At 30.1% G+C, this 16,442-nt stretch overlaps 1 protein-coding gene across 1 annotated transcript in view; it reads left to right on the top strand.

Moving 5' to 3' along the window:
* Positions 1–16,442, top strand: part of LOC129221257 (serine/threonine-protein phosphatase 2A 56 kDa regulatory subunit epsilon isoform-like) — a 182,255-nt gene that overhangs the window by 138,126 nt on the left and 27,687 nt on the right. The window contains exons 4-7 of the mRNA XM_054855713.1: positions 235–327; positions 5,839–5,969; positions 10,447–10,506; positions 12,922–13,030. Of these exons, the coding sequence (XP_054711688.1) occupies positions 235–327; positions 5,839–5,969; positions 10,447–10,506; positions 12,922–13,030 (393 nt within the window). The remainder of the gene's footprint in view (positions 1–234; positions 328–5,838; positions 5,970–10,446; positions 10,507–12,921; positions 13,031–16,442) is intronic.

Genomic DNA, 16,442 nt, shown 5'->3' with positions numbered 1-16,442 from the left:
GTACAGCTTCTTTAAATCAGCAATTCAAAATCTTTTTCGTCATTTTAACCATTATTCACAAATGGAATGTCATCCTTCCATTCAACAGTTGAAATGAAATAAATAACGTTTTGTGATGGGAAAACTAGTTCAAGTAAATTTGTTTCTTTAAATGAGTTAAATGTTGGTATTTTTCTGTACTATTGTGCATTTTCATATGAATTAATTACAAATTTTCTCCCCTGGTGAGCCCAGCTGGTCTACGAGTTTTTCCTGAGGTTTCTGGAAAGTCCTGACTTCCAGCCTGTGATTGGCAAAAAAGTGATCGATCAGAAGTTTGTCCTACAAGTATGTTTTGTTTACATAATAAAATCAAATAAATTTTTGATAAACAGTATAATGTTTTTCTGAAGATTGGGATTCTTGGTTTTACTGAATGTTTAAATAACATCACAGATAAATCAAACAAGCTCATTTTTTTTTATATCTAAACTGTATTGTTCTAACATTGGATTTTTTCCACGAATTTCAATCTTTAGTTTCAAGGAAATCCATTTTATTTTATTCCATGAAGTTTTAAGTAGAAAAATACAGGAGTTTAATAAAAAACCAGAGCTTGTGTAAAAAATAACTTTGTTATTTTGTTCAGCATGCTCTGTACTTTCTACTGTTGAGAAAATAATCTTTGCTGATTATAAAGCTCAAAGTTTGTCTGGATATCTGAATCTCTGTCGAGATATCTGTCCAGATCTCTCTTGGGATGTCTCTCTGTGACGCGCATAGTGCCTAAACCGTCCGGCCGATTTTTACGAAATTTGGCACAGAATTAGTTTGTAGCATGAGGGTGTGCACCTCGAAGCAATTTTTTGAAAATTTGATTTTGTTCTTTTTCTATTCCAATTTTAAGTAATTATTCCAAATTATCGTAACATGGACAAGTAAGTTACCAAATTATCATAACAAGGAACCGTAACATAGACGAGCAAATTGGCAAAAAATTCATCATCCATTATTTGTAAATATACAGGCGAGCCAAATGACCTTTTAATTTTCTACAATGGGCAAAGCCGTGTGGGTACCGCTAGTAACTAATGCAGCAAACCAGAAGCAGATGTGTAGAGATTGTTGCTAATCTTTAAAATGCTTTTAAAAATGCTTTTTTTTTTGTTCGCCTACTTTTCGATGTGCTAGTGCAATCTTTCTGCCTCCTGCGAAATAAACAGATTTTTTTTCGTTTCAACAGTCTTAGAAGTTTTTTTATGAAGTAAGTAAATCAAACTCTCTTTAACTTTCTTTCAAATTTTAGTTAGAAAACATTAATGCACTTTCTGTCCCATTAAAAGCTAGTAAATCATTGAAGCAGCCATAAAAAAAACAAACCAAGAGGATGCAGTTCCTAACAAATAATCTGATGATAAAAAGACTGGTATTCTTTTAAAACATGTTTATTTCCCTAGAATTGAAAAATAAATAAAATAAAAGCATTTTCTGCTGGTTAGCGGAACGCCGCGATTTTCAATCAAGAAAAACTTTCAGCTCTCTATTTTTGAGCAACTAAATTTATGTATGTGTCCAAATATTGAGGCATCTAAGAATATTTTTAACCAAATGTGCTCAGTGCCCATTAATAATCTTTATGAGACCAATTTCATATTTTTATTTGGTTTGTGAAATTTGGAAGACTCTTCATCTCATGTAAAACTTCTGATTGAGTCATGATGCGTACAAAATTAAAACAAGAAGATATAGTTGTCTTAGAACTTCTAAAATTGTAACCAAAATTATTTATTGTTAGTTTGGTTCAGGGTTCAAAAGTGTCATTTTCGATAATATTTTCAAAAATATCTGATATTTTGATATAGATCCGATATTTTCAACCAGCTTAAATTAAAGTCTTCAAAATAATAAATACATCCTCAAATCACTCTTAATTTCTTATATTGTTATTGCAATATGTAGACTTAAAATTAAGGTTTATTATATTATTTATATATTTAATATTTCATTTAACATTTTTATCAATTTTAATGGTGTTAATTTAGCATTAGCTGTTTTATACATTTTTCTTCTGTCTGCTGCTTTTACAGTTATATGATTCAGAAATAAATAATATGCATTAGTCGGTGCACAGTCATAAGACATTTTCTTCTGACCAATGTTTAATATTTACTTATGAATGAAAACTGTTACATTACTAATACCGTATGAATATAAAATGAAAAAGAAATATTATATTACTTTGTTCTATTAATGATGTTTTAATACATCATAAAAATATAGTACATAACTTTTCGGTTATTTCTAATAAAAAAATGAACAATGATGCTATGATTAATTTCATTTTTGCATTGAAAATACTATACTTGGAAAAATAAATATCGAAAATATCAAAATATCATAATATTTTCAAAATAAATATTGGATATTGTGATATATATCATGATATATATCGGCGAACCCTGGTTTGGTTAGTTGGATTACATTATTTCGTTTGTTAATTTGATTGTTTTTGTCTCATGTTCTGTATTCCTGTTGGTTAACTGCAAGTGCTACCCATTTCATACATATACTGTGTCTTTTGGTTAGATGTGTGTTTGCTTATGACTTTCTTGTTGTGTGGAACACTTTTAGTACTGATTTTGGGGCTCCATTGTAGCCTCAAAATAGCTATTTGCAACACTTTCTTGACAATTTGTGCTGGATTTATGTTGTTAACACAAAGGAATTTTTGATCATTTTTCATTTAGTAGTTAACTTTTCTGCCTCCTCAATTAAACTTTTGCAAAATACTGGTCTGGGAGTTTTTTAAAAACTATTTCCCTGAGCATTTGGTGTTTTTTTTTTTTTCTTTTGTTATGAATAATCAAGAAAAACTTTAACGAACCCTAGCACAACAGTAATTTATTCTCCGCTCCATTGTGAGAATATTTTTATGCAATGGTTGCTCATTTTTCTCAATTTAAGTTATGAGTGAATTCAGTGACTATTCATAATTCAAGGTATGAAATGCATGCAATATACAGACAACCTAGTTATGCCATCCAGAGATTGTAATTTTATTCTTTTTATGGAATCAGGGATGTGCATAGAAATTTTGCGGTCCATCACAAATGACTTTTTCTGGCCCCCCTCTATATTGTTTACCCCAATATTTCCCGTCTAGTTTTAAAACACGGTGGCGACAGATCAGGGAGATCAGGGAAAAGTCAGGGAACTTTATTAATCAGGGAAATATCAGGGAATTTTGAAAAAATAACAAAAAATCAGGGAAAATTGATTTTATGAAGAAAAAAAAAATTTTTTTTTACTTTACAAAATTAAGTTTACTAAATTCCCTACGCATTTTCCGGCAATTAACTGCTCAAAAAAAAGTAAAATTAATGAGGTGCGATTATACACTGCCGCATATTTGTGCATCTTTTCTCCTCAACGTCAAAGTATTGAACCTTACTTATTAACCACAGGATGAACTTCCTAAAATTGCTTCTGTGTCTGTTAGGTTGTTTATTTTACCTAGCTTCAAATTTCCTTTTACGCTTTCAGTGCTACTTAAAATAAACAACCATACAGGCAAAGAGGAAGCCTTCATTAATGCCCTAGCTCCTTTGCCTTTATTCCATTGTCTCGAAGTAATTAACTACTGTAATCACGATTTCAAGAAGAAATCTTTGGTTTTTGAATTAATACTATAAAAGCTTAAAAGTTATTACTTTTTCGCGTTTTTAATTTAATTGCTAAAATCGAACTTTCAATTAAAAAAACTTTGTTTTTTGCCGTTATACTATTTGTTGTTACCGCAGATCATGAAAGTTTTCTTTTCTCCAGACTTAAGTGATTCTTTAATTTTATAACCAAGTTGTATTCTTCTTTTATATATTTTGAAATCAACTAATTGCTTTTTTTTCTTGCATTTCAAAGTTGTTTGTTACAAAAGCAATCTAAGATTTTTTTTTTTCGTTACATACTGAAATCGTTTGAAATAGAGTTAACTTGTGTACTTAAGTAAATATCTTTATTTTTTTATTGTTAAAATGCTGTATTCATTCATTAAAATCTATGTTCTTGATTAGAGAAAAGCTCCCTATGAATGGGTGTCAAATGGTTTCATCTGTTTTGCATAAATATGTCAATTAGTTATATAAGAATAACTACATTACTTCTATTCTTTCACTATTACTTGTTATTCTTGCAACAATTATTATACTGTTTGAAAACTTAGTTCAAAATAATTTCAGTTACTTTTTAGTTCTATCATAAATACACGTATGTTTGAAGAGTAATTTTAATAGTTTCTTAAAATTCTTATGCTAAGTGGTTTCTGGAAGTAAAGTACTTTTTTTAAAATTTTTTTATAATCTTTCCATGTATAAAAATTTAATATACTGTTTTGTAGGCTCCCCCTCCCCACAAGAAAAAGTCTCGTTTTTCCCTTTCTTTTTTTTTTTTTTCGCCATTTTGTTTAAAAAAAGTAGCATTTTTTCAAAATATATCTTTAGTTCAACAACGTTACACAATTTAAAACATTTAAAATACTGCATTTTATACAAACATACAATGGATTTCATGTAGAGCAAAAAAAAACATTATCATTGGTAACGTAAATCAGGGAAATTTGGTGAACTTAATCAGGGAAATCAGGGAAAGTCAGGGAACTTTTTTTCACAGTTCCTGTCGCCACCCTGTAAAAAAATTGCCCCTCCTCGGGCCCAAGCCTGCAGGTGTCCTTTCTCCCCCTTCCCTACCCTGGTGCACGCCCCTGTCTGGAATCGAAAGTAACTAAGCTGGAAGTAGATGCCATCGCATTGAAGCCGAGAGTATCAACAAATTGCTTCTAGCTTGGTTATTGACTATTCCAGGCTGATGAGTTCATAAAAAGGACAAAACTACAATCTCTGGATTGCATTGCCATTCTGTCTATATTGCATGTACTACTGCCTCAGCCCTGGCTTGAGGGCTGTAACTTACTGCTTAAGGTATGAAAGTTTATTTTGAAGTTATTTTAATATTCATAAAATAATTAACTTGTACCTCCCACATTTCATTTAGATTTAGATTTTTTTCTGCTCTATTAGCGTAATGAAGACCACTGCCATTCTCCAACAAAGGGAGAAGCTGCCCTTGGTACCAATTATTGTCACTTCGAGATGAAAAATGTGCAGTCGATATTAACTACAAAACTTCACAAGTTGCTGTAAAATAGTTTTTGCTACACAAACTAGTGATAAATCGCACAAAAAAGAAGTGCTTAAAAAGACTGCACAAAAGCAGGTTTTTTAAGTGTTCTGTGAACCTCCTGCAATACATCTAATATAAGTATTCTAAACTGAATGAAAGATTTTTTTTTGTGAGAAACTTTTTTTTTTAACAGTTGAAAACTTATGATGTTTGTATCTCAAAATGATGTTTGAACCAATCATGTCACACAGAAAATTTCTCTAAACGTAATCAACTCTGAAAAACAATTTGGCATGTGTAGCATTTAAAAAAAAAAAAATCCCTTATTCATAAGATTTTACAATTTTTTTCAGATACTGTATAGTCTAACAAATTATAACTGAATTTATTCCAATGGCATGAAACAAATGTGGTGATTTATGTTGATTAAGCAATAAAAGGAGTTTTGTGCCATACACTTCGAAATTTGTTGCCACTTAAAAATGTGCTTAAAATTGTCTGAAAGTTGTTTTCCTTCTTTAAAATGCACCACACTGGCATGAATGCTAATGTGTGTGTACTTCCTTGTAGAAGTAAGTGTTTCTTTATAGTTTCAAATGGGTATTTATGTATTTCCCAATTCATATTCTCTTATGAAAATAACTATTTCTCATACATTTATACATTTGATGTTTATTTATTTAGCTTTTGGAGTTGTTTGACAGTGAAGACCCAAGGGAGAGAGAATTTCTAAAGACAGTTCTACATAGGATATATGGAAAATTCTTGGGTTTGAGGGCTTTCATTAGAAAACAGATAAATAATATTTTTCTTAGGTAAAGATACTTGTTTGATTTTAAAATATAGCATTAATTATTGTAATAAAACAATATTAAAGTACCTAATGCCATTAAAGAGTTTCAAAACTGAAACTCAAATAAAATTTATGTAATAAATATTACTAGTGTTTGTGGTAAATCAAAAGCACATTTCTTCAAATGTCTGTAAAACCATTTTTATAGATACAGCAGAAGGCCTTAATAACGCTGAACTATATAGTATAATTCTCTGTAAACCGCACAACTTTTCAGAAGTAAACAACAACAGGGTGGCGACAGATCAGGGAGATCAGGGAAAAGTCAGGGAACTTAATTAATCAGTTAAAAATCAGGGAAATATGAGGGAATTTTGAAAAAATAACAAAAAATCAGGGAAAATTGATTTTATGAAGAAAAAAAAATTTTTTTTTTTTTTTTTGCTTTACAAAATTAAGTATTCTAAATTCCCTACACATTTTCCGGCAATTAACTGCTCAAAAAAAAAAAATTAAAATTAATGAGGTGCGATTATACACTGCCGCATATTTGTGCATCTTTTTTCCTCAACGTCAAAGTATTGAATCTTACTTATTAACCACAGGATGAACTTCCTAAAATTGCTTCTGTGTCTGTTAGGTTGTTTATTTTACCTGGCTTCAAATTTCCTTTTACGCTTTCAGTGCTACTTAAAATAAACAACCATACAGGCAAAGAGGAAGCCTTCATTAATGCCTTAGCTCCTTTGCCTTTATTCCATTGTCTCGAAGTACTACTGTAATCACGATTTCAAGAAGAAATCTTTGGTTTTTGAATTAATAATAGAAGATTAAAAGTTATTACTTCTTCGCGTTTTTAATTTAATTGCTAAAGTTGAACTTTGAATAAAAAAAACTTTGTTTTTTGCCGTTATACTATTTGTTGTCACCGCAGATTATAAAGGTTTTCTTTTCTTCAGATTTAAGTAATTCTTTAATTTTATAACCAAGTTTTTTTTTATATATATACATTTTAAAATTAACTAATTGCTTTTTTTTTTCTTTTTTTTTTCTTGCATTTCAAAGTTGTTTGTTACAAAAGCAATCTAAAATTTTTTTGTTACATACTAAAATCATTTGAAATAGAGTTAACTTGTGTACTTAAGAAAATATCTTTATTTTTTTATTGCTAAAATGCTGTATTCATTCATTAAAACCTATGTTCTTGATTAGAGAAAAGCTCCCTATGAATGGATGTCAAATGGTTTCATCTGTTTTGCATAAATATCTCAATTAGTTATATAAGAATAACTACATTACTTCAATTCTTACACTATTACTTGTTATTCTTGCAACAATTATTATACTGTTTGGAAACTTAGTTCAAAATAATTTCAATTACTTTTTAGTTCTATCATAAATACACGTATGTTTGAAGAGTAATTTTAATGGTTTCTTAAAATTCTTATGCTAAGTGGTTTCTGGAAGTAAAGTACTTTTTTTAAAAAAATTTTATAATCTTTCCATGTATAAAAATATAATGTACTGTTTTGTAGGCTCCCCCTCCCCACAAAAAAAAATCTCGTTTTTCTCCTTTTTTTTTTGCCATTTTATTTTAAAAAAGTAGCATTTTTTCGAAATATATCTTTAGTTCAACAACTTTACACAACTTAAAACGTTTAAAATACTGCATTTTATACAAACATACAATGGATTTCAAGTAGAGCAAAGAAAGAAAAGCATTATCATTGGTAACGTAAATCAGGGAAATTTGGTGAACTTAATCAGGGAAATCAGGGAAAAGTCAGGGAACTTTTTTCACAGTTCCTGTCGCCACCCTGAACAAGCATTGTAGTTAAAGGAAGTCCTCTAGTAGAACGTGTTTCAAAGTGTTTTTCGCGAGCTTTCCAACCATACCAAGCTTGAAGCATTAATATGCATTTTTCATGTAAAAAAAGCGGTTTAAAAATGAATTGAAACTTAATGTTTCAGGCTTTCAACAATGGAAAAGAGATAAAATTTAAATTTTTGAGTTTCGCAAACTAAAAAATGCTTATAACTTTTTTTCTAATGGATTTAGGTTATTGGACCTTGGGCGTCCTGACAATTTCTTTGTCAGAAGTATTTTTTGAAGATCTTTCTAACCGTATCAAATTCGAAAAAGTTGGATCATCTGTTTGGGTAGAAAGAGTTGTTTGGGACAAAAATGCATTTTAATTAATGTCTCCAATAATTAGCTTTCGATTTCAAAAATTTTTATTGATGACACTAAAACTCGGCAATAGCTACTGAACAAAAAAAAGAGGGAAATCGGTTCACAAACAGAGGAGGAATCGGTACCGAAAGGAAACAGCTTGCCTATTAATATATAAAGATAATGCAAAAACCTGTATAAAATAAAAGCTCTGTCACCAAGGTGTGCATTATAATAGTCTTCTTCTATATCATATTACATAAATAGTGCTTTAATACTCATTGCAGCTAAACTTATTTTGAAGATCGAATATATACAGATATATTCTCAATATTATTTTCAAAATTTGTGAAATGATCTATATAATGCAAAAACCTGTGTAAAATAAAAGCTCTGTCACCAAGGTGTGTGTTATAATAGTCCTCTTCTATATTATTTTACATAAATGGTGCTTTAATACTCTTTGCAGTTAAAACTTATTTGAAGTGCAAATATATACAGATAGATCTCAATATTAGTTTCAAAATTTGTGAAATGATCTATATAATGCCAAAACCTGTACATGCAAAAACTCTGGTCCCAAGGTGTGAATTATAATGGTCTTCTACTATACTGCTCTTTACCTGCCTATTAGGAGTATTAAACTTACTCGCTTTGCACCTGCTAAAACAGAAAGTTCAACCAAAATTCTACCTACAATGATCAAGGAGGGTTAATTTTGCAAAAATTTCAAGCAGTTTTACCCACTTTTTTAAAAAATCTTATTAATTTGTTCAATAAATATTGTAAATAAATAAGGAGTAAAAGGAAGAAAACAAAACTTTGCAAAAGACTTTAAGTGCAGAATTAGAAGTTACTTGTTTTTTGTTTCTATTTTTATTGGTATTGGTAATCTCAATGTTTTAATTTTGCCTATTTTGTCTTCAAAAGAGAAAAAAAAAGGATGATATTAATAATTATTTTTATATTAACAGGAAAATTTTTATAAATTCTATTAATCATTCATCAAAATTTTCAAGAAAATAAAATTTTAATCCAGTGTTGTTTTACATTGCCGTTGGAAAAGATGAAGCATTTTTTTTGAAACCTTAAAAGAATAATAACAAATCATTTTATTTTTTTGCTCAATTTGAAAAATCTCAGAAATATTTATACAGTAGAACCCTCCTATACTACGCCTTGGTGCACTGCAAAATTGGTCGTACCACAAGTATCATAATGTTCACCATTTTTTCAAGAAATATAAAAAGTCTTAGATTCTTTCATTTGCATAGTCTCTATAGTCTTGCCATTGAACTTTTTAGTGTATAATATCTACTTCTATTTTTCATTCCAAACTCTTTACTGCTTAAGAAAATACACTAGCTGTTCTCCAATATGTTTTCATCACAATAAGACTATAGTTACTGTTCTTTTTCATCTGTGTACTTTGGAACTTTGTTAAAATATTCTACTTTGAGAATGTGACGTGTGTGCTGATATAATTTATGTGAAATTTGATTGGATATTCAATACAAGGTCTATTGGTGCTGTACTGTGCTGCATAACTGTCAGTAATTTACATTTGGTATAAGTCAGTTTTCATTATAGTGTGGTCATGTTGTACAGCAAGAGCAAAGTATTTCCCTTAAACCCTACAGTGTAATAAGGCTCTGCTTTTTGAAAATATAGCAATTCAAGTTTACAATTGTGAGGATTTGAATCCAAGTTCATCCTTGTTCTGCAATGTTTAAACCAGCATTTTATGGGACCAAAAACTTTTTTGTTCTGATATTTCATTCATCAAACTGAACATTGTTAGAGGGTTGTTATTTTTTTCTTCCTTCAAATAAGCAATTTGATATTTTTCTTAAAACACTCAATCACAGAAAAACTATTAGGAATTTGAAGTATTTTCTAATTTATCTGCCTCCTATACCTAGTAAGAGAAATTGCTGCATGTTTGACTAATAATCTTATCCATTACCTAAATTTTTTGCTTGGAAATGGAAAATATAATCCCAAGTTTTATATCATCCTGGATTATTTTTTCAATTTTTGTTGTGACTTGTGATAGATCATTTTGAAATCCTTGGAAACTATAACATTTGTCAACTAAGCAAATACACAAACTTACATTCTACGTTACTGAATATTTCAGTAATTTCTCGCTTTTGCACTTTTTTTTTTTCTCATCCCCTTAAGTTTGCCTTTCTTATTTCTGGGTACAGTTCATTCTTGTTTTCAAGGTTTCCCAATCAAAAAATTTAAATCTGCATGGTTATTGATTCAAGTAATCTCAAATGTTGAAACATATACTGTCATTAATTGCGGTCTGGTATTTTAGGTTCATATATGAAACAGAACATTTTAATGGTATTGGTGAACTTCTAGAAATTCTAGGCAGGTAAGTGGTACATAATATGAGCAATCTATTTTATTATCTCATTTCATTAAAATATGGACTATTTAACCAGAATTTTCATTTTATCTGACAAGCAATAAACATGCATTATTTGTTTTTTAATCATTATGATATTCAAGGTTTCTATCCTTGAAGCTTATTGCTTGAATTCTATCCAAAATTTGTCGTCAATGTTAATTCATTGTTTTAAGAACTTATAAAAAAAAAAGAGGTTGCCTTTAGTAAATACTGTCATAATTAAGAAAATATGTTTTCGGAACATTGTAATGAAAATATTGACCCATAAATGACCAGTTACAAAATCATAACTTTTGGATCTATTACCTACTTCTAATTAGACAATTCTCAAGAAACATTATTGCTTCTTCCATTCTCTTAATGTAAAGCTCTAGAATAGAAATTCTGAATAGCAACCACTGGCTACCTAAGTCACAAAAATGGTAGCCACTTTTGCACTTTTGGTAGCTAATTTTTAAAAGGTAGTATGTACACAATGCAGAAAGTACTAAATAATACCTTAATCGCTATCAGTAATGCAATAATATTAACAAGTTTAAAGATTATGATGAAAGATTTCACTCATATATTTTTGAGTATAAAGATGTAAGCATATTATCCACACACACATAAAGGAAATATTTTTAAAAATTTTAAATTTTGTACAAATGTAAAAGCCACACATAACTAAATGAAAGTGACTCATACAAGCTTTAGTTTAGTTATTTGTCAGAAAATTTCTCATGCCAGACACGATTATTTTTCAGGGAATTTGAAATTGTAAAAAGGTAGTACGTCAGGAATAATCAATTTTGTTACTTTGAAGCATTCGTTCCAAAATGAAATGACAATTCTGGTAGGATTCTGGTTTTAACGATAATTTCTGGATTCAGCACTAAAAATTGCATAAGAATAATCTAATCAAAAGTTAAGAAGCCTACCACATCCCAAATTCTGCAAGTTCTAACTGCCAAATGACACGATCTTGAGGGTCACGGATCTGGATGAAATTCTGGATTTAGGTCAATTCCCACTAGTTATGAGCCCAGTTAAAGCAGTTTGATTGCATAGGCTCTAGTTCAGCCATAATAAGGGGTCAGAAGTTTCTAATTTGTCTCCAGAAAAGCAATGGTTTTTCCATTGAAATTAACCGTTTTTTACTATTTTCTTGATATTGCGTTGCAGTATCGCCCAACTGAATGCATTCACTGTAAAGAGTAAATTTTACTGCTCCTACGTTGTTCTAACAAGAGATGGGACAGATGTTAGGAGAGCAAATATTGTGCCTAAGTTTCAAATTCCAAAGAAAATGCTTCTGCAGTTCCAGAGCCAAACAAACAAATTTAGACCCTCCTTGGTGCCGAACTAGAGCCTATGCACTGAAACTATTTTACCTGGACTCATATATAGTATGAATTGATTTAAATCCAGAAGTTTATCCGGATTCGTTATCCTTAAGTTTTTGCCATCTGAACCACACTAATTTGCAGGACTCCATAACTGCAATGGCATTTTCATTGGAATTTGAAGCTTTGTGACAGTATTTACCCTCCTAAGACATTTAGTGTCTTTTTATCAGTACAGCAAAGGAGGGAAAGGATTTTTTCTATGTTATGAATGCATTTAATTGGCTTATACTGCAATGCCTATGCAAGAAAAGGGTAAAAAAGTTTAATTTCAAGGGAAAAACCATTGCTTTTCTGGTCTCAAATAACAATTTTAGACCCCCGTTGCAACCGAACTAGGACCCACGCAGTAAAACAACTTTACCTGGGTTCAAATCTAGTGCAAACTAACCTAAATACAGAATTTCATCCAGATCTTTGACCCTCAAGGTCGTGCCATTTGGTAGTAAGCTTAATCTGATTTCATAAAAGTCTAATGTTGAATGCTCGACTGAACAACATCGTATGTTACAAAGTACAATTTTTACAGAGGAGCCCTTTTTCTGAGAGCACAATTAAATTTGAAAATCTGCCAAGAAAATGCTCCAATGCAATACAAGTGTTCCACCAAAGATAAAGATAAACCCACATTTGGTTTTTAAAAGAACAACCTACATTATTTCACTGAAAACCCAATTTCGAAGAAAAATCACAGTGTTGTTCCAGCTGACCATTTAATTGAGCTTGAGTTTCTTCTCTCTTTATTTATTCAAATTGAAACAATCTTGCATAATGTTTTATCTCTATTTATCAACAATCATGATTTTGAAATTGCACAAGCGTGTAAATCTAGATAATAGTATTTTTATAACTTTTTCACATGCTTAATTTATTTCAGTTTTTCTATTTAAATATTGTATGCATTATGTTAAATTAGGATTCATGTAGTTGTACAGAAGTTAATGAAGTTAATTGGTGTACCTGATGATGAATCTTTTTATTTTACTCTTTGCAGTATCATCAATGGTTTTGCTTTGCCGTTAAAGGCTGAACACAAACAATTTCTGGTCAAAGTCCTCATTCCACTTCATACTCCAAAGTCCTTAGGGCTCTACCATGCACAGGTTTGAAAATTGACCTTGTTATTTTGAATTACTTGAATTTGACTATAAATTGATCTATGTCAACAATTTTTAACTGTTGACACAGCATGCAGATGCATCATAAGTCATTGGGAAATAGTTTTTTTTTTTAAATATTTTTTTTTAATTTAATTTATTTATTTTTTTTTTATTTAGGTAATGTTAAAGACAGCTGTTCCAAAATTTCCAAAGCATAATTAATTCGAAAAAATGTCTGCGTCAGTATCATTATTTTTCAATAGGTTGTAGGGTTTGTAACATTTTAAAGGGGACATCTGTTACTTGCAGTGATAAATAGTTTTAAGAGAGCTTTTCAGTTTAATTCAGAATTAAAAAATTTGTTCCAAGTGTTGCTCGCTATCATAAAGAGAAAAAAGGGGCACATGTGAACAATTTTTTTCATTTCGTTTTTTTTTTTTTCAAAAAATATTACTTGTTTTACAGAGCAAAAGTGTCCTCATGATTGATTAGTCTTCTTTTGTGTGTGTGTGTGTGTGTGTGTGTCATGAACTTCTTTGAAATTTTTTTAAAAATGTCTTCAATTATTCACATGTGACCCTTAGGGAAGTGGAAGTACATGTTTCGAATGTTTAAATTTCAAACAAATATTAAAGAAATAAATAACGACATATTGTGCCAAAATTTTATATTGCCTGCCCATTAATTAAAGACTTTAATTGCAGTGAAATCCTGACTCGATGAAAAGTGCAAAAAACGTAAAATCCTGGAATCTCCAATTTTTTTGCATAGTTGATTGCTTGGAAATGCATTTGTTAAATAAATGCACCTGAAATAATGCTACAAGATATTGTATAGGAAAATCATTACTATATTAATTCAGATTAAAAACAGTAACTAACAGAAAAAAAGGTAATTTTATTAACAAGACATTTTTAAATTCAGGATTGCAAAAATAAAATCATTTCATACACAAGTTTGAAAATTGGACTCATTTTCGCTTAGTTTTAAAGCATGCTCATTGCATTTTGCTTTCCTTCTTTCTAAAGTAATTTTTCTCCAAAATGGGTTAAAACATTTCTAGAAACATTGTATGGGTCGCACCCGTTGTATCCGCAGCATCGGCAATTTTAAAAATTCCTCATAAGCGCTGTGCCTCTTAGGCCTGAATATAAGATATTTCGTTATTCTGGTACTACGTTTTTTTTAGTTCTGAAGAGAGCAGATGTTCTGTGTCGGTTTAGGCTGTTGCAATTGTAATGATTTTTTTTTTTTACTGTTACCTGTGTTTTCAATAACATTTTTAAATTAGAGTATTTAATGCTTTGTTTCCATTCAAAAAATTTTTATCATGTAACAGCTCAAATTTTAATAAATTGCAATGTACTTTTTTGATTTAAAACAAATATGTACAGAGTGATTATAATTAAACCCCCATTTCAAAATGTTTTAGTTTAAAAATTACTCATCAGAATTACTTCATATTTCACGGGAACGTAGGGTCGAGTTTTATGTTTTCTGATGGATTTCTATTTTTTTAAAAAGTTCTGAGTTGAGATGGAACAAGAGAATAGTTTAAATATAATACATAATCAATAAATGTAACAAATATGGGAAAAGCAGATAATAAGTTTTTTAAAGAAATTCGTACATGTTAAAGAGAGAACTGCTCATTATTCTTATAAAGAAAATTAAATTATAATTAATTGAGAAGTTCCTATAATTTTATTCCTTAAGCAATCATCTTAATTATAATTAAAATATTATTTGTTTTTGAGCACTTAAAAAGTTTAGGTATAAAGTTCCATATTCAATCTTTATATTTTCTTTAGAATTTTATTTGGGACACTTTTGGAACTTTTCTTTTTATTTAAAAAACTTGCAGTCCGTTCTGACCTTCTTCGAGTTTAAAAAACTATCTATCTTGAATAAATATTGTGCAGGTAATTTTTAATTTAATACCATGCAACATGTTTTGTTTTTATGACTTGAAACAAATTGATTTACCTCATTTCATGATCAAGAGAGACCAAAATATAATTCCCACTGAATACGATACAATATTTCCGTATGTTATTTTGAGAGACTTTCCCACCTCATCTATTTTGATACGATATCCTTTTCCAGGTATTTTTCATTGCTTACTTTTAATAAAAAAACTCTAGTAATGCTTACCACCATCTCCTAAACTGGCTCTTATAGTTGTTCTTAAGATACAGTGATTGTAAAGGGCTCCTGAAATTAGACAACTTTAATCAGGCTTGAAGTATATCTGCACGCGTTCCTCTAGGGTATCACAGGAAGAAATTGATGAAAGTCATCGTCAAATACAAAGGTGACACTTTTCATAATTCCATCTAAACAACTTTGACCTTTTAGGGTCAAAATCTGTGCCTCGTATAGCCAAACGGTGGGTCATCGAACATTGGTCGTACATTATTAGACACCCTATTGAAGAAATCCTCCCAATTGCACATTTTTTCTTGTCGAGCATCTGAAGTCTTTCTGGAGGAAATATTAAAAGTAGTTTAAATGGTGGAATGGTCAGTTTTTCAATCTTTAAGTAAAGTCCCGGTGCTTTCGTTAAAAAACATCGCAAAAGCCTATTGATCGATTTTTGGCTAGTGTTGAATTTATTGTTTTTAAAGTTTCACCGAGTATGCTTATTCTTGTACCAATGATGTGTTAATTGAATTATTTTTGTTGATTCTCTGTGGCAGTGGCAAACAAAAGTCCCCTATTGAGTTTCCACTTCATTGACAAATTTTGCCTGTTTTAATAAGACTGGGTTATATCGTTTGACATTGAATGACAATCCTAGACTTTCTATTGACGCTCTCCTCGCAAGCTGTCGTCACGGAGATCTTTTTAAATGTTTGCCATAAAGCAATAGGATTTAACAGTTAGCATAAGAGTTAAGGTAGTTAAAAACAATTCTATGAGCTTAGGAGCAGAGCCAGAAAGTTACATGTATCAAATAAGGTTAGTTTCCGAGGTTTGTCGTCCTCTATAAGACCTAGTTCTATACATGCTGATTGATAGGTTGACAAGACCTTTGACTGTCAAAAGACTTTGGGAAAATGTTGGACCATAAAAGATCTGTAAATTAATTCTTAAGTGACAAAATTCCTATTGCCTTTTGTATTCGTTTTTTTTTTTTTGGGGGGGGGGGGAGTGCTTTTTACACATGGCTCTACTATTTTTTTACTTTTGGCAATTTCTTTCTGATAAGACATTTGTATATAATTATATCGCTTTTAAATGATTAAATACGGTCATCACAAAGAATATTTCTCCAAATTTTATTTATTTTTTCCCTTCTTAGTCAAATTCTTTCCTGTAGAATGTTCTTGGTTTGTTATTGTTTTAATTCTTAACTTTGAATTTATGCTAATTATGTGCAATTACTGTCTGCGTTGAAAATTTCCTAAACTAA

This window comes from Uloborus diversus, chromosome 4 (assembly GCF_026930045.1).
Source record: "Uloborus diversus isolate 005 chromosome 4, Udiv.v.3.1, whole genome shotgun sequence".
Lineage (NCBI taxonomy): Eukaryota > Metazoa > Arthropoda > Arachnida > Araneae > Uloboridae > Uloborus > Uloborus diversus.
Note: the sequence above shows the minus strand (reverse complement) of the source record. Positions and strands in the feature narration are given on the sequence as shown.